Here is a 21597-nt window from a genome sequence, read left to right on the forward strand (position 1 = left end):
CCCAGCTAATTTTTTGTAGTTTTAGTAGAGACGGGGTTTCACCATGTTGACCAGGATGGTCTCGATCTCTTGACCTTGTGATCCACCCGCCTCAGCCTCCCAAAGTGCTGGGATTACAGGCTTGAGCCACCGCGCCCGGCCAGCAGGTCACTCTTTCAGACCCACCAGACAAGGTCCCCTCATCCTCATAGCAAGGGGTTGGAGGACTTTTGGGTGAGGAGCCCAGGAAGCATCCTGAGAAAGGTCAGACCTGTGGGGCTCAGACATTCAGAAGCCATTCCTGGGACATGAGGGAGCCCAGCTCACTGCCTGTGGAAAAGGAGCTAATCTTAAGGAAGGGGTTTCATAACAAGGGCATTTCTTTCCTACTCTGTATCCTGACTTGGATCCCCAAACCCATCAGTCGCTCCCCAAATATGCCGGAAAACAAGGAATCTAGGACAGGACAGGTGACAAAAGAGAGAAGGGCAGAAACGTGGGTGCAGGGGAGAAACAAAAGAGCAAGGGTGTCTTGAGAAACTGACCTGGTTCACTAGTTTTCTTATCTTCCCAGTCACCCTATGTGGGGGAGGGTCACTAGATCAGTGCAGGAAGCACCCTGAGAGTGAATGGGTTCCAGAGACGGGGTGCATGACCACAAGCCCTCTGGGCGAGAATTGGGGTCCTTCTGGAACTTGAGAGAAGACGAAATTACAGTCTACTGGCCCACGATGAACCTGCTGTTAGAGGCTGGGTTGACTCTTCCTCTGCATCCCTAACCTGCTTTAGGCACGGTAGGGACTGTCTGGGACCACAAGAGATGCATACACGGGAAGAGGAACAACAGAGAAAATAGAGGCTTTTGTGGAGGCAAACGGAGCTGGCACTCAGAGACGATACCCCAGGCTCTGCCTCAGCCAGAACTGTGCTGATGAAGGGGGAAGGGGAAAGGGGAAAGGGGAAGGGGAAAGGGGGAAGGGGGAGGGTGTCTGAGAATGGGGGGCGGGGTTTCCTTTCAGCGGGGCTCTACTGTCCCGAGCTCTTCTCCACCCCCAAGACCCGTGACTTCTGGTTTAGGGCAGATTGTTGGAGAGCTAGTCTCCTTCCCCGTACTTTGCAGTTCACCCTTTCACCGGGTGCCTCCCCCGAGCTGCAAAGTGTGGGGGGCGGGGGGTAGGGGGAGCCAATCCCGGCAGCGCCAAAGGGGGGAGGCGGCGGTGACAGCCGCGGGGAGGGGGCGGGAGGAGAGAGGCGGCTCGGCTTGGCTCCGCGCTCAGCTCTGCTCTGCCTCCGGCTCTGCGCTCACCTGCTGCCTAGTGTTCCCTCTTCTGCTCCAGGACCCTCGGGTGGGCCCCAGATCCCGAGCCGGATCTCAGGCTCAGCCTCAGCCCAGACTCTTCCAGCCCCGACAGCGCACTAGGCCGCCAGGGGGCGCCGTGTGAGCGTCCTATCCTGGCCACCCGGCGCCCCCTCCCACGGCCCAGGCGGGAGCGGGGCGCCGGGGGCCATGCGGGGCCAGGGCCGCAAGGAGAGTTTGTCCGATTCCCGAGACCTGGACGGCTCTTACGACCAGCTCACGGGTGAGTCGGTGACGTGGGGGTCGCGGGAGGGAGGGTGGATTCCATTCCCCAGACCCTTCTGCCTCTCTGACCCTGGCCTGGCCCGCACCCACACTCTGCCCCATTCCCAGGTACTCTCCTGGCAGGTCTGGGGGGCAGGATACTGGGGTTCAAACCTTGGGCCCCGGGGGTGGGGTGGGGGAGGAGCAGAAGAGGCAGGTGTGGCGAGGCAGCAGGTGTGGGCGTGTGTGACACAGGGCTGGGAGGGTGTCTGGAGTGGGAGGTGTTACGTGCGTGAACACCTGTCATTCGTGTGTGTGTGTGTGTGTGTGTGTGTGTGTCTCCCACAGCTGGTTGCCATGTGCCCTGGGCTTGGTGACAGCTAGGGTAAGTGCGATTGCGTCTGGCAGTGCAGTTGGTCTCGTCAGATGTTGGAGGTTGCGTAGGACCCTGATTGTACTGATGAAGTTGTTTTGACCATGTGTCTTTATTGTATGTGCAACGATGTGTTTCGAGTGTGTAATTCTGTACGGGCTCCACTTGTCTCTTTGTAAGACTTCATGACCATGAGCCCTCTGGACAAGCATTTGTCAAAGTAGGTTGTGTTGTGTTTTATGATTGTCAGATGAGTGTTGAGTGCTAGCTGTGTACTTTCATGTGGTGATGTCTGCAGTGGGGCTTTGTGAGTTTCCATGATGTGTCTCATCCTTGCTGCCTCTCTGGCTTTCTGGTGCAGATAGGGGTCTTTAGCACACCCCACTGCTTCCCCAAGGTTTCCACAAATAGCCCAGGTAGATCCAAGGAGGGACTCTAGTACTCAGCTGCCCAGGCTGGTTTCCAGGAGACCTTATGGCTCCAGTACCTGGCTCCTGCAGGGAGGTTTCAGTTAGCGCTGGGTCAGCTCTCTCTCTCCACCAAATCATGTGCTCAGATTATTCTTACAACTGAATCCTTCATCCTCTGACAACCCTTCCAGAACTTCCCTCAAACCCCAGGAAAACACATCCTCATGCTTCACTTCCAGAGCCAGAGCTAGAAGCCCTAGGCCTGGGAAGTGCCTTGCGGCATCCCCTATGTATCCCCAAACCACTTGGCTGCCCGGGCATCCTCTCTTTCCCACATGGGGAAGTATGTGAGACCAGTACATCTGTGCATATGCATGTTCCTGGGTTTGGTAGGCAGATCCATGTGTTTGTGTAGGTGACTGTGTCACTCTGCGTACATTTCCATGTGTGTGTTTGTGTGTCTCATTGTACAGCCTGCTCTAGAAAGCCAGCAGAGTGGGAGGAGGGAGCCTGTCTTCCCTGAGGCCAAAACAAAGCTGGGGAGGTAGAGGGAGGCCATGATTCTTGTCCTCCCTGAAGGGAGTGAGACTGAGACCTGGGAATGGTGAGGGGACTAGGATGAGATGCCTTGAGCATGTGTCTCTTCCCACCCCCATCACTGTCCCCAGGGAGGCCCTAGTCAGGATCAAGGGAGTCACTCAGGCAGGCCCCAGATGAGAGAGCGTACTATATGTGCCTCAGAGCTGGATGGAATCCAAAGGTCTCGATGTCCAGCTCTTCTGTGAATTCTGTTCCCACCGCCAGCTTAGGATTCTTGAGGGTAAGAAGGGCCTAGAGCCCTTCATTAGCATCACATTAGTCAGTATTTGCTTCCAGTTTTAATGGATTCTCCCTCTCAGTGAAACCATCCCTTCCTCACTTCGCTATTTGAAAGAGATTAGGTCGGGGAGGTATTTGTATTTGGAGATGCCTTGTCTCAGGTCAGTCAGGAATGGAACTGCACCAATTCTGTGACTTTTGCTCTCTTGGCCTCACTTTTCTCATCTGTAAAAAGGAATGTTACTTCCCGCCTGCCTGCCTACCTCCCAAGGAAAATGGAAAGGCCAAGTATTGACAAGCATCAATAATTGTGGGCCGGGTCTGTAGCAGCCTAGCTGTAAGATAGCTCCACACACGACTTGGAAAGTAGAAATAGGACTACCAGGAGCTCTCCTTTCTAAGAGCAGCTTATTTTATATCGGGAGACAAATCAGATTGTGACGCTGGTGTTAACAAAGACTCCCTGGCCGGCTGGCGGGCGGGTGGGCGTCGCTGAGCGCTGGGGGACGCCTAAGCTGAAGCCCGAAGGCGAGTCGTTGTCCGTGGTGCTGAAGCGCGCTCCAGGCCTCGCCCCCCTTTCCCTGCAGGTGGAATTCCTTTGATCGGATTTAGGGTAGTCTCCAGCCCCCGTCATCCCAGCCCATCAGGCTTGCAGGGAGGCAGTTGGAAAGTTACACCTCAGGCATCTTGGGTACCCCCGACCGTTTTGCTTCCTCACTCCCACTCCAAGCTCAAAACGGAGCTGGTAGAGGCTCTCTTCAGAAAAAAAGGAGAAACAGTCCGAGCCCCAGCAGAACCCCCGTCTAATCCCTCGGGTCTTCCCAGCCGGGTGGGACCGCTAGGCAGTGCAGTTCCGAGTGGAAAGGCCGCACTGTCTGAGCGGAAGAGAGGCCAGGAGCAGATGAGGAGAGGGTTGGAGCCAGGCTGGCCAGGACTGAGTTCGATCCCTGGACTGGGATCCCGGTGGAGTTCCTCCGGCCCTGAGTATTGTTCCCGGGGCGGGGGCGCCCCCGTGTGGCTGCGAGGAGCCACAGCACTCAGAGCTGCTTCGCGATGGGGACCGTCACTGTCAAGCGGACAAGATTTGCCCAGAGTTAGGAGGCCATTCTCACCTCTTAAATGTAGGGTTTTCAACCAGAAATATGGGATTCCAATCGAAGGAGCGGGACTATATCTCTCCTGTAGGCTTTCCTAGGAATTTGAAGACGTTGGAGAGTCCTGGAAGGGTTTACTTGGGGTCTAACCTGATAGGGATGAGTCTGGAGTCCAGGAAAGGGGGTGCAGCGGGACTGAAGTGGGGTGGGGGTGGGGGTTCTTCTCGAAGCATTCGGCTGTAGCCAGCGTATGGTGGTAGAGTCTGTGAACCTGCCGCACTGAGACAGACATAAATAGAAACAGTCATGAGAGCAGGAGATCTGGAGCCGGGAGACAGAAAGTAGTGGGGCATAGCTCTGCCGCCTCTTCTCTGCCACCCCAATATACTGGCCTCTTTCTCCTTCCTCCTCCCTTTTCTTCCATTGGTCCAGAAAGTGTGGAAGTGTGGGGAGTTGCCATGACAACTCTGTCCTCTTACCCCTTCAGCTCTTTATGCCAAAATGGTGGGGGCGGGATGTGGGGAGGCGTGTGACAGGCGGAGAAGGGGGGCTGAAAGGGGGCAATAAAAGATACGGTTCATTCCTCATCCAGCTCTTTTCTCAAAATCCACGTGCGCCTGCCTGGCCTCCCCGCCAGAACCCAGAAAACACTCGCTGAGAAGGCTGAGTCCTCACCGCCCCTCCCCGCCCCGCCCAGTCTAGGAACTTTGGGGGCGGGTGCTTCACATGATGGGGCCAGAGTGAGCTCCTCTCGTGCAGCCAGGAGAACATGGGAAGGCTCCAGGGTTTGGATCCTCTGCCTGCCGGGCCGGCCCTCCCGCACCGCCCACACAGGGCCCACTCGGGTGAGGGCGGAGACCGGACCGCCCCGGGCCCGGAAGGCGGAGCTTGGCCACAGAGCTCTCCACCAAACCATGAACCGGTGCCCCCGCAGGTGCAGGAGCCCGCTAGGGCAGGCAGCGCGATCCCTCTACCAGCTGGTGACTGGGTCGCTGTCGCCAGGTATGAGGAAGGGAAGGGAGGGGCAGGATCCTTCAAAAAGTGAGCAAAGTGGAGTAGGAGCTCCGCAGGGGTTGGGAGGGAAAGGCTTCTCACATAGATGGAGGGAGCAACATCCCTCCAAGAAAAGGGCTTCCGAGATGAGATCTCGTACAGGAGTGGAGCAGGGGATGGGCGGGCTTCCTTACAGAGCAGTAGGAAGACAGCGCTCTTCAAAGAGGAAAGAAGAGGGGGCATCGTGGTCCCTCACAATGGTGGAGGGGGCAGGGCTTCTCACTGAAGGCAAAGGAGGGAGCCTCCAGTGAGGGGCAGGGCGCCTCCCAGGGATGGAAGGAGGAGGCTTGCAGCAGAGCAGGGAAGAGGTTCAGCCCTTTCCTGCATTTCTTGGCTGAAGGGGTCTTAAGATGAAGGGTCAGTGTCCAGAAGGGAAAAACCCTGAGATGGGCCTAGACCAACATGAACTCAGGTAGTGAGTTCATGCATGACGTGGGATGGATAGATTTGTGTGGCTTAAGGATTGTATGCCTCTGTTTTCTCTCTCTCTGTGGAAGTGTGTATTAATGGGATTGTGCATTACTAAGTTGTTCATCGCTGGGCTGTGTATGGCTGAGTCTGTGTATCCCTGGGGTTGTGATCGCTGGGATTCAGTGACACCAAGACTGTGTGTGTACCTGGAGTTCTATGCTTCAGGATTGGGTTGAGTGTTCCTGAGTCTCCAAGTTAGTTGTGTAGCCTTCGTGAGGTTGTACCTTGGTGTGAGATTTGTGGAGTGTATGAGGTGTGGATTGAGGATATCCCACAGCACTACTGAGGTGTATGCACATCTCCACTTGCGTTTCCTTATGGTTGCTTGGGCAGGGCCCACAGAACCCAACTTCCCCTCTGCGCCTGGTCTCAAAGAGACCAAAACAACCTAGTCCCGTGGCATTCTGGGATCTGTAGTTATTTGGCAATCTCCATGGGTATCCACTTGAGCCCCTGGGGTATAGGCAGGGCTGGTGGCCTCTCCTTGCCATCTGTCCTCCAGAAGAAGGGGAGATGGATGGTGCTGAGCTAGAACCAAACCTGGAAATCTTTTGGGGAGCATATAACCTCCAAGCCCCCTGCTTGGACCTGTCTCCAGTGACAGATGGCTGGAGCCAGGCAGGGCAAGCTCTCAATCATTGCAGGCATGACTTCCAGGACCCAAAATAGCCCCAACGTCTAGGGAGGTCATTAATCACCCGATGCAGCTGGGGGCTGCAGTGTCTTTGGCCTAGTTGGGAATGGCATGGGTCTGGGGGAGTGAGAGAAGTGCCTTGAGGTCTTCACTGGCCAGGTTAACGGTGGTGGCAGGAGTGGTATAAAGACAGACTGGGAAAGGTGGGACAGTTGCATAGAGTGGGTTCCCCCACAAGGCGTGTTACTCATGTTTGAACTGGGGGAGATAAATAACTAAATGATAGGAATATCTCTGTGGTAAGACGAGGGATCTGGGGAATGCCCACCTCATCTCTCAAGATAGTTTTCCCTGGAGTTTCTCTCTCTATCTAATATGCTTTCTTTGAGATTTCTTTGATTGAAAAGCTAAATTTGTGGCACACGGGTGCTTGGGGAGGACAGATCTGCCAAGTCTCTCACAGAACCCGAAGACTTGAGAAGTCTCTGAGTGGAGAGAAGGGAAGGCCTGGAAAAACAGGTCATCCTTTCACTCCTGACAGATTCTGCCACCGGACGCCTGGCTGATTTAGGACCATGAGTCCTGGCAAGGCTGGGTTGAAGTCTCAGAGAGTTGAGAGTGGGAGTTAGGAAGAGAAGGGGCTAGGGCCAGGGCAACTGGCTGCAAGTTACCTGTCTGTCCCTCCGTGAATCAGCAGCAGGGAGCAAGGAGGTGCTGTCGTGGGGCCCTTTTCAATTCAAATAATCTGGCTTGGCATTCAAGGCTTCATGGAGCCTGGCTTGGCATTCAAGGCTTCATGGAATCTGACCCTTTTTTATTTTATTACCCATAGCTTCCTTACATAAACTAAGCTTTAGTCACCTAGGATTCCTTGACACCCCTGAGAGACTGAGAGACTACCTGAGGGAGCTGACAGATCACTGACTCTGGTTAAACTCATTCTTTTTTTTTTTTTTTTTTTTTTTTGAGACAGGGTCTCACTCTGTTGCCCAGGCTAGAGTGCAGTGGTGTGATCTCGGCTCACTGCAACCTCTGCCTCCTGGGTTTGAGCAATCCTCTGGCCTCAGCCCCCTAAGTAGCTGGGACTACAGGTGCATGTTACCACGGCCAGCTAATTTTTGTGTTTTTCTGTAGAGAAAGGGTTTCACCATGTTGCCCAGGGTGTTGTTTAGCTCCTAAGCTCAAGTGATCTGCCTGCCTAGGCCTCCCAAAGTGCTAGGATTACAGGTGTGAGCCACCATGCCAGGCCGAACTCATTCTTTAGTAGCATGTCAGCTGTTATCTTGGGGAAAAAAAAAATCACTCTTTTTTCCTAAGTGGGGAGTTTCAATTTCTTCATCTGCAAAGTGGGTATACTATTACTCACTCTGACTATGTCAGCTGTAAAAACAGAAATTATAGATCCTACTGCTCAGGCTTATTATGAGGACTCAGTGAGATACCACACCTAAAGTATCCAGGACACAAAATGTGATGGATAAATGTCATCTCTTTATTTATTTATTTATTTATTTTGAGATAAAGGTCTTACTTTGTCATCTAAGCTGCAGTACAGTAGCACTATCATGGCTCACTACAGCCTGGAACTCCCACCTCAGCCTCCCAAGTAGCTTCGACTACAGGTGTGCACCACCAAGCCAGGCTAATTTTTTGTAGAGACAGGGTTTTGCCATGTTGCCCAGGGGATGGGACCCCTGATCCACCCTCCTCAGCTTCTTAAGTGCTAAGATCACAGGTGTGAGCCACTCATCATTCCTGACCAAATGTTGATCTCCTTGTTAAGATGGACGGTTGATGTTTTAGCCTGACCTCCCAGTTAAGAAGCTTTTGCTGTAACTCATTCCATGACCTGCCTATAACAGCTCCTATCACCTATAGGCATGCCACAATTTTTTTTTTTTTTTGAGACAGTCTCACTCTGTCGCCCAGGCTGGAGTGCAGTGGCGCGATCTTGGCTCACTGCAACCTCTGCTTCCCGGGTTCAAGCAATTCTCTGCCTCAGCCTCCGTAGTAGCTGGGATTACAGGTGCACCACCACACCTGGCTAATTTTTTATATTTTTAGTAGAGAGTGGGTTTCGCCAATTTTGGCCAGACTTGTCTTGAACTCCTGACCTCATGATTCACCCACCTTGGCCTCCCAAAGTACTGGGATTACAGGCATGAGCCACTGCACCCGGCCACAAATATTTTTTGAATAAGTAGATTTCCTTAGAGTTCTCTCAGTGGGGCTATCTCCCCCTACCCAGTGAGAGCATATTTGGTTCACCTTTGTTGCACAAGCACCAGCTCAGAGCCTGGCACTCAATTTGTGTAGGACCAGTTTTTGTTTTCTTTTGTTTTTCTTTTAACATCTTTGCTCTCCAGGAAGTTAATATGTCTTTGAGGAAACAAGACTGATGCAGAGAAATCTGGGCTCAAATCGCAGCCTCATACCCTGTTAGCTGGGTGACCTGAAGCAAGGCCCTTTACCTCTCTGAGCCTCATTTACCTCATTAGTAAAATGTGTACAATACTATTCACTGCCCATCTCATGGGGTTGTTATGAGAAGCCATCAAGATAATAGTGTTTGTGGAAGTGCTTTATGAACTGTTAAAAGCTATAGAAATGGCCGGGTACAGTGGCTCATGCCTGTACTTTGGGAGGCCGAGGCAGGTGGATAGCCTTAGGTCAGGAGTTTGAGACCAGCCTGACCAACGTGGTGAAACCCTGTTTCTACTAAAAATACAAAAAATTAGCTGGGCATGATGGCACATACCTGTAATTCCAGCTACTTAGGAGGCTGAAATAGGAGAATTGCTTGAACCTGGGAGGCGGAGGTTGCAGTGAGCTGAGATTGCACCATTGCACTCTAGCCTGGGCAACAAGAGTGAAACTCCATGTGGAAGAAAAAAAAAAAGCTATAGAAATGTAAGGGGGGAGTATTATGTTATTAATAATGGTAGCAAACACTTATTCAGCAGTTACTCTGTGCTAGATGTTATTCATTTTTTTTTTTTTTTGAGACAGAGTTCCACTCTTGTTACCCAGGCTGCAGTGCAATGGCGCAATCTCGGCTCACCACAACCTCCGTCTCCTGGGTTCAAGCAATTCTCCTGCCTCAGCCTCCTGAGTAGCTGGGACTACAGGCGCGTGCCACCATGCCCAGCTAATTTTTGTATTTTTAGTAGAGATGGGGTTTCACCATGTTGACCAGGATGGTCTTGATCTCTTGACCTCATGATCCGCCAGCATCCGCCTCCCAAAGTGCTGGGATTATAGGCATGAGCCACCGCCCCTGGTCCCTAGATGTTATTCTTTATTTTTGAAATGTAGTCTTGCTCTGTCACCCAGGCTGGAGTGCAGTGGTACTATCTTGGCTTACTGCAACCCCTGCCTCCTGGGCTCAAGTGATTCTCCTGCCTCAGCCTCCTGAGTAGCTGGGATTACAGGCATGTGTGCCACCATGCCAGGCTAATTTTTATATTTTTAGTAGAGACAAAGTTTCACCATGTTGGCCAGAATGTTCTCAAGCTCCTGACCTCAAGTGGTCTGCCTGCCTTGGCCTCCCAAAGTACTGGGATTACGGGCATGAGCCACCATGCCCAGCCTGTGCTAGGTGTTATTCTAACAACTTTCCATATATTACTTTATCGCCCCCCCTCTCAACAACCATATGAGATGGGAGACTGAGATATACAGAGGTTGAGAGCCCATCTAGTTAATGCAAGTTGCAAAGCTGGGATTTGAACTTAGGGAGTCTGGCACCCTATCACCTACTATGCTACACAAGCTTTTACTGTTCCCACTGATAAAATTACAGAATTCCCTGCTGAGTTTTGAGTCCTCTGCAAGGAATTTAGTAGGAATTCAGGTTACTGGTAGACAACTGAAGGCTGGAGGCTCTGAGGGGAAGGGAATTTAAGCTGCCTGTAGTGGATAGATAAGAGGAAAAGCAGAAGGAAGGGCAGCCCTGGCAGAAGAGATGGTAAGAGCAAAGCACAGAGATAGGACAGAGTTTGGTGTATTTGGGCTACAGTGAGGAGGCTAAACCAGCTGAAACAAAAGTATCTACCCTGATGAGGGTAGAGGGAAGAATATTAAATGCCAGGGGTGGAAGTTGGACAGTCATAGGGAGATATTTGCTGGTTTCATCTGTAAGTAACCTCTAAGATGTGAGAAACTGTAAGCAACCTCTGAATAGACTTTTTCCTAGGAGAAGGGAGTGGAACAGAAGACCAAGCCTGTTTGAGGCTGGACGGTGGCTGACGCCTGGAATTCCAGGACTTTGGGAGGCCGAGGTGGGCAGATCACTTGAGGCCAGGAGTTTGAGACCAGCCCGGCCAACAGGGCGAAACCCTACTTAAAAATATAAAAATCAGCCGGGTGTGGTGGCTCACGCCTGTAATCCAAACACTTTGGAGGCCAAGGCGGGCGGATCACCTGAGATCCGGAGTTCAAGTTCAAAAATATAAAAATCAGCTGGAAGTGGCGGCACACACCCATAATCCCAGGTACTTGGTAGCTGAGGCACGAGAATCGCTAGTGCACTGCACTTTAGCCTGGGTAACAGAGTGAGACCCTGTCTCAAAAAAAAAAAAAAAAAAAAGCCTGTGTGAAACATCATGTTCCGACACCTTCCCTGATGGGGCGGGTCGGGGGAGAGGGAAGAGGCATGTGAGGTTGGACTCCTGCCCCCTGGTGGTGACTATTTAGAACTGCAGATCAGTCAACCTAAACTGGGGCCATAGGGACTGGTCCCCATCCCACAAATTGGGCTGAGACACAGTCATCCAAGAGCTGGACAAGAGGGAGGGCTCCTTCTGGGGCCAGTCCCCCTAAACTGGGGCTCCTGCGTGGGCCAGCTTTCTAAGAAGGGAGCCAGTGTAGTGTGGTGGTTTAGAGTGAAGGCTCAGAGTCAGACTGGGTTAAAAGTGAAGCTCTGATCTTGGAGATTTGCTTATCTTTGACCTAGTTTCACCACCTGTAATACAAGGATAATAGTACTGCCTTCATAGGGTTATTGTGAAAATTCGGTGTTACAATGCCTGTAAGCACAGAGCGCGTTATCTAGTACGTAGTGAACGCTCAGTCGCCATTAGCCAGCAGTGGTAGTAATGCTGTTACTGACCCAGAGGCCAAGTCTTGTTTCTTATTGTCTCTGTAGGCCTCTCCCCACCCCTCTACACACCCTCCCACCCACCAAGAAGGGGCAGGGAAGAGGAGGGAGGGACTCTGGGGATGCTGGCCAGAGGGGTGGCCCCCTTAGAGGGTTCAGATTTCCCTCCTACAGCATCTAGGCTTCTCTAGCAGCTCAATAACAGTTTCTGAGGAGCAGGCAGGGCTTTGGCATCTCCTGGATGAGATCCCAGCCAGAAGGAGCCAACACAGTTTCCCTCCTCTCGAAAGAAGCTTGGATCTCTTGGCCCCAAAGGCAGCTGCAATAAGTCCCCTCCCCAGAGGGTCTTAATGGGGTTAAGTGGGCTTTTTCTGCCTAGACTACTGGATCTTATCCCCCCTCCCTTGGGCCTCAGTTTCACTGTCTGTGGCCTGTGGGAAGAGAGTGCTTTCCACCTCACAGTCTCCATGGCAACCAAATCGATACTGATGGTGTCCTCCTAGCAAGAGAGGTCAGTACCTTCTCCCCCCATTCTCATACAATTCCATGCCAGTACAATGACACCACGGTAGACCCACCCTCCAAATTATGACACACCCATACCTCACAAACTTCAGACCCACATCCTACAACCCTACTAAAACGCAAAAACCTCACTCCCCATGCACACTCACGAATACTCCAACACACTCCCACACATGCAGACCAGACACCGGCTCACATACCCATATGTGTAAGAGTTGAAATGCATAACCATACACCAGACACACACCTTTGTGACAGGTGCACAATCACATGTAAGTGAACAAAGACACACACATAAGAGGAGACATACGCATCCCATACTGACAAAAAGGAATATACACACAGGAAACACCCGGCCACTGTAACATGTTCTGACCCATGCATCTGATTACTGATACACGTGCAGGTGGTGGTTTCTCACACACATACACCCTGCCCTTCCGTGTCTTCTCCCTAAGTTCAGCTCCTTGTGCCCCCTCCCTTTGGCACAGACTAGCCACAGGATATCTAGGGGAAGCACTCCTCAGGGACAGAGGCAGGTCACTGCCCCCTCCCTCCTCTGGCCCATATCTTGTCCTGTCCTGGTCCCTATTCTTTGCACCAAAGGTTCCCGAGGAGGTGCCAGTCCAAAGGCTGAGGTGGCCCTGTGAAGAGGAAGAGGCGGCGGCTGTGGTTGGGAGGCTTGTGGGGCAGAGGTGGGGTGAGGGGGGAGAGGGAGGAGATCCAGGGAGGGAGAGGGGGAGGGAGGCTGCAGGCGATCCTACTCAGGCTGGGGAGCCTGAGGGGGAGGTGCTGTGAGGCAGCCAGCGGGCGTGTCTGAACCTCAGCCCTGTAGGGGCCATGCCCCAGGCCCACCATGAACCTGGAAGGGCTGGAGATGGTTGCTGTGCTCGTGGTCCTCGCTCTGTTTGTCAAGGTCCTGGAGCAGTTTGGCCTCTTTGAGCCTGTCTCCTTGGAAGGTAATCCAGGTGTCCTGGCACGTCTGAGCTGCTGCCCCACAGCACCGGGGAGGGGATATTTCTCTGTCTTCATGACTGGGGGCAGGGATGAGCAGGTGAGTGATGGGACAGGCATCTGCAAGGTGAGTAGGGGTGCTTGGGGGATACGACATCTGGCAGAGGGGAAGAGGAGGCCTTAAGGAGTAGATATGGAGGGAGGAGGGAATCTAGAGGATAAGGTGTCAGGAGGTGATGAGGGGTACAGTGTGGAAGGACTGGGGTGTGGAGATGAGGAGGCAAGGGGATTCTGGGGGATACCTGGAGGGGTCTGGAGATAGGGAAGGAGTGTCTGGAGTAGAAGAGGGGGGTTCCAGGGATCCTGAGATAACACCAGATTTCTGGACGGTCCTTTTTGGAGTCAGGGGCCCACCACAGTGCCTGTGCATTCTCTCCACACCTCCGTCTGTGCAGTGTAGCTTATGGGGTGTATGGGCTCAGTGTGTGAGAGACACAGGGTGTGACTCTGTGTTCTGTATGTGAGAGAGTACAAAGTATGTAACTGTGTGAGCCTGTGTGTGGGAGAGGGATGTGGCTGTATGTGTGAGAGTGACAGGGCATGTGGCTTTGTAAGATGGTGGATGTGGCCAGGCCTGAGTGGCACAGTGTGTGGCTGAGCCTCTTTGAGTATCAGGTTGTGTATGTGCCTGTTTCCAGAGCTCCCTGAGGGTATACCAGCTCCATACCCAAGGCTTGGGAGGAGGTGGGTTCTGGAGGGAAAAGAGTGTGAACATTGTGATGGAGACATTTATAGCCCAGCTCTGATTAGGGATGAGGAGTGTATCATATCAGGGACCCTGCTTCCCAAGCCCTCTTGCCTCTCCAGGCTCCTATCAGGATCCAAGGGCAGAATGGTCTCCAAGGCCTAGACACTGGGAGTGGAAAAACCAACTCCCCTCCCCACCCCACCCCAAAGTCAGTAAGGAGAGTAATATTGGGGTGGAGAGGAGAGCACTTCTGCTTCCCCCTTGGGAGTTTTGACCTCCGCCTCCTCTTCACGGCAAGAACTGTGTAGCTCCATGGCGTGGGTGTTCCCCAGTGCCACCTGGACAGGAAGACAGGCCAGAATCATGGGGCACTGCAGGGTAGATGCCTGGAAGAACTGGAAAAATATGAAGGAAGCTGGTAACAAGAGGAAGGTTGATGAATTGCCTGCTCTAGGGTTCAGTAAGGGCAGAAAACTCCTAGCTCACCCTCCATGCTCTGCTGCCTTTATTGGGGTGGAGTGGGGAACAGGGAGTTGGACCGAGATGAATTGGGACAGCTGGGGTGAGCTTGTTCTCACTCGATCTGGAAAAGGTGAAGTTGATTGTCCTCTAACTTACCATCCAATTTAGATGGGAAAGGGGGAAGAGGGTTCATCTGGGAATCCCAGGCAGCCATTCTCTTCCCACCTTTAGAGGAGACAGAGGCTTGGAAACAGGTAGGGCCTGGGGTGGGGAGCAGGAAAGCCACCCCTAAGTCGGGCGACTTCACCATTGGAGGCCCCAGGTGCAATCCGGCTTCGGGAAACCAGAGTCCAGGCTAATGGAGCCCTGGGCCGGAGGCCAGGCCTCCATCGATCCCCCTGCCTGGTCCACCGCCTCCCTCCCACCTCTCCATGGCTCCTGGGGTGGGAGGAGGTAAGGATATGTTGAAGGGGAGGAGATGGTTACTCACCCAGTTACCCTCCTGGTCTGGAAGGTGAAGCCTAGATTGGGAGGGTGGGGTATATGGAGGGGGAGTAACCTTTAACTAAAGGAAGTTAGACCCCTTCAGGAATGGACTGAGGCCGACTTTAGCCACTGTGTCCGATCCGGTGGACTGTGACCCAGGAATCTGGATGCAGTGCAGCTGGGAGACACAGACAGACAGACAGACAGACAGACAGACACACACACACACACACACACACAAATACTGAGGGTCCTCCAGTCAGTCAGAGCTGCAGGACATGTGCAGAAATAAGGGGGAAGGAGGGGAAGGCGAGTTGTGATCAGTGGGCCCTGGATGACCCCACAATACACCAGAATACTCACCTCCAAGATCTCTTGTTGTCTCAAAGTCTATTATTTTACCTTCAAAGAGCAAGCCATACTGGAAAGGGCTGGGTAGGGGCTGCAGTTTAGGGTAGATAAGTTAGCTGATGAGGAACCCTGCCCTTTGGCAGAAAGATTCTGGTCACCTTGGAACGAGAAGGGGTTACAAGAAAGAAAACTGGGTGTACCCAGGAAAAATGAAGACTCTATGGGTGAGGTACAGCCTTAGATATCTGGGTGCCATGGGGACCCAGGCCACAGTATGATATGGGTATGTGTCACGACAACCTTCAAATGTATCATGTTATAAGGTCACAATGTGTCATAGTGTTCTTAGTAGACTCATGTGTCATGATGTCTAGAGGCATTGTGTGTTCTTGTGGTTTGATCATGCTGTGTGAGAGATGGCCTATGTGGGTCTCCATGTGTGTGCACCCTGTTTTACTTAGGTCTCCTCATTTGTATATGTTTAGGTTAAGGAGTACCAGATCATAGTCGTGTGTGTGTGTGTGTGTGTGTGTGTGTGTTGGAGCATGCATATTAGGCCATCAGGTGTGAGTTACTGGATATCAAGCTGTCGCCCTGGCATCCATCACTGTGATTTATCATTCTACATGTCACTGTACATGCCTGTCATCATAGCTGTGTGTATGAAAGAGGTGTTCCTACCCAGGCAATCCTTGGGTTGGACGTCACCCTGAGAGGTCCAGCCATGGCACTTGAGCCAAGGGCACTAGGTCAGCAAAGACACTGAGGCCACTGCCACCTCCTCCTTGCCGTCTCGCTGTCATCGGCCTCATCCCATTAAACAAAGTGCCTGAGTCTCACCTCTATGGACCCACTGGGCTCCCCTAACCCTATTCCAGCCACCCTTCCCCCACTCCAATTCCTCCCCCAGCCCCCTCCCCAGATGGGGTTGATTTGTGACTGGTGGGGAGGGGACAGGGAACAGAGAGACAATGGGAGTTAATGTGCCTTCCTGGGGTCTTCTCTCTTCCCAGGCCACCCTCCAGGGCCCACTAAAAAAGCGCTGAAGCAGCGATTCCTCAAGCTGCTGCCGTGCTGCGGGCCCCAAGCCCTGCCCTCAGTCAGTGAAAGCAAGTGCCTCTCCTGTGCTTCCGGGGGCGGGGCCCGATGTGTGAGTGCGTGTGTGCGCACACCCTAGGCCTGCGTGTATGTGTGCGTGTGCCCCAGGCCTGCGTGTGTGTGCGCGCTCATGTCCCAGGCCTGCGTGTGTATGTGTGTGCGCATGCATGCCCCAGGCCTACGGGTGTATATGGGGGGGCGTGCCCCGGGGGCGTGCCCCAGGCCTGCGTGCGTGTGTGTGTGTGTGTGTGTGTGTGTGTGTGTATGCGCGCATGGCCCAGGCTTGCGTGTGTGGGGGGTGCGCCCCAGTCCTGCGTGTGTGTATGTGTATGTGCATGCATGCCCCAGACCTGCGGGTGTGTATGGGGGCGTGTCCAGGCTTTCGTGTGTGTGTGTGTGTGTGTGTGTGTGTGTGTGTGCGCGCGCGCGCGCGCAGGGGTGGGCACTGGCGGGGCTGAAGCATAAGGGGCGTGGCTACTGTGTGTGCGCGCGCGGCTGGTACCAGCGTGCGTGGGCGTGGTCAGTTGGGGGCAGGGGCCCGAGAGTGCGTGTGGGCGTCACTGCTCCCGCAAAACTGGGCGGGACCCAAGAGTGTGGGCGTGACCAGTGTGACCGGGCTGAGGCCTGAGCCTGTGTGGCTGTGGCGAGACCAGGCGGCCGTGAGGGTCCGTATGTGGCTTAGCTGGGTTAGTGTCTGCAACTCTGTGGCCGCCCTGTCCCCACTGTGTTGTGGGCCTCTGATATGTGTTGCCCGTGCCCTGAACAGATGGTGACGGGTGTAGAGGATGGCACCCACCCTCCTCTAGACGCCAGGGTATTTGGGTTTTCTGTCCCAGCCTGGTTCCCTGCTGAGTGATCTCGAGTTGAGTGACCTCGCTTTGTCTCTAGGTCTCCGTTTCCTCAGTAGGGCTTTTCCCACCTCACAGGATCATACTGCATTTTGCAAGCCATAAAGGCTCGTTTTGTACTTATTTGAGCGTGCTGTTATGTTGGACTTGGGTCCCACACGGGGGTGGATTCGGAAAAGGTCAGGTGTGAGTCCCGCAAGCTTGTGTGCGTGGGGTCCATTTCGTGTGTGTCTGTGCTTGTTGGGTGTGCCTTTGCGCGGGCTGGGGTGTGAGGTTTGCTGTGAGTGTGAGGGGCGAGGTGTGTTTGCAGTTGGCCGGGTCTTCCGCTTTCTCGGTGACAGTTCGCTCCCTTCAGCATTAGCCGCCCCAGCCTCCCTCCGCCCCCACAGACCCCGCCTGCTGGACCCAGGTGACTTACGCTCCTGGTGGGGGCGGGGCGGGGCGGGACAGCCATGCGAGCGCTTGTTGGGGGTACTTGCTTGGGCGTTGGACGTGGGGGCGGGGCGGGACTGAGTTGGAGCCGGGTGTGGGGTCTGGATGGAGGTTGGCTGAGCTGGGCGGGGCATGGCTCAGGCATGGCTGGCTGGGATAGACGGGGCGGGGCGCGGGGAGGGGGTGGGTGGGGCAAGGCTGGGTGGGGCGGGGCGAATCTGAGTTGGTCCCCGAAGACCCAGAGCTCTGACCCTCAGACGCGCCCTCTCGAACGCGCTTTTACCATTCCTCACTTTCTAAAACGAAGAGGCGGCTGGAGGCTTTCCCATCCAACCAGGGATCCAGGACCCAGGGGCGAGCACTGAGTCGGATCCCTGGCTCTGGGGCCAGGCCTGGCCTTGGCCCGCTCATAGACTTCGAAGATGGCCAGCTCTTTTCTCCTTGCCTCAGCGTCCTCAGCTAGGGGCCCAGGGAACTGGCAGCCTGGTCTCTGGCATCGGATGGGACTGGGAGGAGGGTGAATGAATGGGGTCAGTGATTTGAAAAGGGGTCGCGGAGGCCGGGCCTGAGGCGCGGCTGTCCTCCCTACTGGTCCTGCAGACAGCGTGGAGGATGAGTTTGAATTGTCTACCGTGTGTCACCGGCCCGAGGGTCTGGAGCAGCTGCAGGAGCAAACCAAGTTCACTCGCAAGGAGTTGCAGGTCCTGTACCGGGGCTTCAAGAACGTGAGTGCAAGGCGAGGCCAAACTCAACGAGGGTGGGACAGAAGAACCCGGGCCGGTCCACAGTTTCCCACAAAGCATGGCTTGGGTGCTTGGGTGCTTGAGGTGCGGGCGGAAGGGAGGCAAGGCCCTGAGACCGAACTTCTAGCTGGACGCTCTGGGGCGGGTCCATAAAGGAAGTGGCACCTGTAGACTGCCAGTTTCGTTCCATGTTTTTCATTTGTGCACTGGGAAAGAAGTCTTGTCTCCCATCACATGAGCCATGTGGTGAGTCCTCTGGAGGCTTGAAGATTTCTCCCCTCCCTGGGAGTGTTGGGCCACGGAGGGAGGTGGGGTGAATGGAAGGGGATTTTGTCTCTGCCCTCAGCCTGGTCCCCTCCTCTTCCAGGAATGTCCCAGCGGAATTGTCAATGAGGAGAACTTCAAGCAGATTTACTCCCAGTTTTTTCCTCAAGGAGGTGAGGGGACAAGGCCCAAGGGAGAGAAGCTGTCCATCTCTAGGCTGAGCCAGGGAGGATTTCTGGAGGGGCTGGGAATGCTAAGGTGATGGGGGGTATAGGGAGCTCCACAGAGGGAGGAAGTCCTCTCCCGTGGGAAGTCAAGTTACTTTTCCACACTCACCCTGCAGACTCCAGCACCTATGCCACTTTTCTCTTCAATGCCTTTGACACCAACCATGATGGCTCAGTCAGTTTTGAGGTGAGCTGGGCAAGGTGGGCCTGGGAAGCCTGTTTCCTGGGACTTCAGGGCCAGGATCTCCAGGCCAAACCCAAAGAAGGGGTTGGGTGAAGAGTACCTGAAGACACAGCTCCCTCCTGCCTCCTTCCCAGGATTTTGTGGCTGGTTTGTCGGTGATTCTTCGGGGAACTGTAGATGACAGGCTGAATTGGGCCTTCAATCTGTACGACCTCAACAAGGACGGCTGCATCACCAAGGAGGTGCAGGGCAACTGAAGGGCTGGTGGGCTGTGGTGGTGATGGGGGTGGTGTGCAGAAGGTGATGGGAGGGAAATATGACCCACATATGCCCACAGGCAAGGGATCAAGGGAGGCTGGAGGCTCTGAGGAAGGAGCCTCTTCTCTCTTGGCCTAACAGGAAATGCTTGACATCATGAAGTCCATCTATGACATGATGGGCAAGTACACGTACCCTGCACTCCGGGAAGAGGCCCCAAGGGAACACGTGGAGAGCTTCTTCCAGGTGCTTGGGATGGGGTAGGCTGGAGGGCCCTGGAGTGAAGGGAAGGAGGTCAAGAATCAGCAGGGAACTCACCAGACTGCTGTCTGCCTCTCTCTTGCCATTCCTCCTGTTCTCCCTGCCTGACTACCTTTTTACAGAAGATGGACAGAAACAAGGATGGTGTGGTGACCATTGAGGAATTCATTGAGTCTTGTCAAAAGGTACAGCTCCCTGCCCTCTACATTACCCTGACCAGGACTCAGGCCTGATTCAGTAATGTAGGCAAAAGCTTCTTTGGGCAGAATACCACCTCCCTACCTCACCCCCACATGTCAATCCTATTCCTTTGTGGGAGGCTGACCCCTTCCCTACCTCAGGACTCTCTGGGCATCTCCTTCCTCTGTGCCTTTGAATGTCCCCATCTCTGACTCAGTGTCCCTCTCCCTGTCTCTGATAAGCTCTTTCTCTTTCTCTTTCTTCAATCTGCCTTGTCACACCATGGCCACAGGATGAGAACATCATGAGGTCCATGCAGCTCTTTGACAATGTCATCTAGTCCCCCAGGAGAGGGGGGTCAGTGTTTCCTGGGGGCACCATGATCTAGCCCTAGTCCAGGTGGACCTCACCCTTCTCTTCCCAGGTCTATCCTCGTCCTAGCCCTCTCTGGGGGCTGTAGGGATCCAAGAGCTTGGGGATTCAGTAGTCCAGATCTCTGGAGCTAAAGGGTCCAGAGAGTGGGCAGAGTGCATCTGGAGGGTGTTCCCAACTCCCACCAGCTCTCACCACCTTCCTGCCTGACACCCAGTGCTAAAAGTGCCCCTCCTGTAGGAATTGAGTGGTACCCCACCTCCTACCCCCACTCTAGAAACCACAACACTAGACAGATGTCTCCTGCTATGGTGCTTCCCCATCCCTGACCTCATAAACATTTCCCCTAAGACTCCCTTCTCAGAGAGAATGCTCCATTCTTGGCACTGGCTGGCTTCTCAGACCAGCCTTTCAGAGTCCTGTGGGAGGGAGACAGAAATGTATAGGGAGAAATATTGGGCCTGAGTCAATGCGTAAGTCCTAGGGGGTGGCTGGGGTTGAGTAGAAAGGCCTGGACAGATTGTAAGTGCTCAGGCATACCAGGTTATAGCTCCAAGTTCAAAACGTCTGCTACCACGGGCCATCAAAATATAAGTTTCCAGGCTTTGCAGAAGATTTTATCTTTTTGGAAATGCCCCAGAAGTTTTCCACACCCTCTTCGGTGTCCATGGAGAGCCTGGGGCTAGATACCTGGCTCCTCCCTGGCATTAATTCCTCTCCTTCCTTCCTGCATGTGTTGGTGGTGGCTGTGGCGAGGGAATGTGGATGCGAGATGTCCTGGCTGATGCCTGCCAAAGTTTCATCCCACCCTCCCTGCTCAGAGTCCCTGTTGATGGCTATGACTTGAGTTTTTCTTTCCCATGTTCTCTATAGACTAGGGACCTTCCTGAACTTGGGCCTATCACTCCCCACAGTGGATGTCTTAGAAGGGAGAGGGAAGCGGGGGGCAGGCATAGCATCTGAACCTAGTGTGGGGGCATTCACCAGAATCTTCAATCAACCTGGGCTCTACTCAACCCCCCAGATAACCTCCTCAGTTCCCTAGGGTCTCCTCTTGCTCTACTCAGTCTACGCAGAGATGCCCCTTAGCACACCTAGAGGGCAGGGACCATAGGACCCAGGTTCCAACCCCATTGTCAGCACCCCAGACATGCTGCCACCCCTTAGCACACCTGCTTGTCCCATTCAGCTTACCTTCCCAGTCAGCCAGAATCCGAAGGGAGGGCCCCTAGAGAGCCCTCTTTCCCCATCAGAAGACTGTTGACTGCTTTGCATTTTGGGCTCTTCTATATATTTTGTAAAATAAGAAATATACCAGATCTAATAAAACACAATGACTATGCACAGGCTGCCGTCTCTGCCTTTTCTCCCTCCCACCCCACAAATACCACACAACCTCTAACTCATGCACCTGCAGCCTTTTAGATAACCAAGAAAGTGCCTTTCTTTTCCATAGTTGGCCAAACCTTGGTATGAGACTGAGACACATGCAACCTCAGGCTCCCCCATTAATCTCTCTCCCACACAACCTGAGAGGAGACAAGGAAGGAAGGACAGGACACTGATGTCCCGAAGACTGTGCCAAGCAAGCTGTTTTTTTGGCTGACATTCTTACAAGTTGAATCACAGATTTCTAATTTACTGACTTTTTGCTTAATTTCAAAGTGCGTGTTTTTGAGGGCCTCCCTTTAGTTTTTTTTTTTTTTTTTTTT

General features: G+C 53.6%; 1 protein-coding gene across 5 annotated transcripts; it reads left to right on the forward strand.

The window, feature by feature from the left end:
* The first annotated feature begins 1047 nt into the window (after positions 1-1047).
* On the forward strand, positions 1048-21234 carry KCNIP2 (potassium voltage-gated channel interacting protein 2). 5 transcript variants are annotated; one of them, XM_017531179.1, is made up of 10 exons: positions 1139-1559; positions 16032-16127; positions 17320-17373; positions 17997-18121; positions 18507-18576; positions 18747-18817; positions 18949-19056; positions 19214-19318; positions 19456-19518; positions 19806-21234. In XM_017531179.1, exons 1-10 carry the CDS (start codon positions 1487-1489, stop codon positions 19851-19853), a joined length of 813 nt encoding a protein of 270 aa, XP_017386668.1. In that variant the 5' UTR covers positions 1139-1486; the 3' UTR covers positions 19854-21234. The 5 variants fall into 5 exon arrangements, with proteins under 5 accessions (XP_017386671.1, XP_017386668.1, XP_017386669.1 ...); XM_017531180.1 differs by lacking the exon at positions 17320-17373; XM_017531182.1 differs by lacking the exons at positions 16032-16127; positions 17320-17373 and having other exon boundaries at positions 1048-1559.
* The last annotated feature ends 363 nt before the right edge of the window (positions 21235-21597 follow it).

The sequence above is a fragment of the Cebus imitator genome, unplaced genomic scaffold (genome assembly GCF_001604975.1).
Source record: "Cebus imitator isolate Cc_AM_T3 unplaced genomic scaffold, Cebus_imitator-1.0 Scaffold71, whole genome shotgun sequence".
Classification (NCBI taxonomy): Eukaryota; Metazoa; Chordata; class Mammalia; order Primates; family Cebidae; genus Cebus; species Cebus imitator.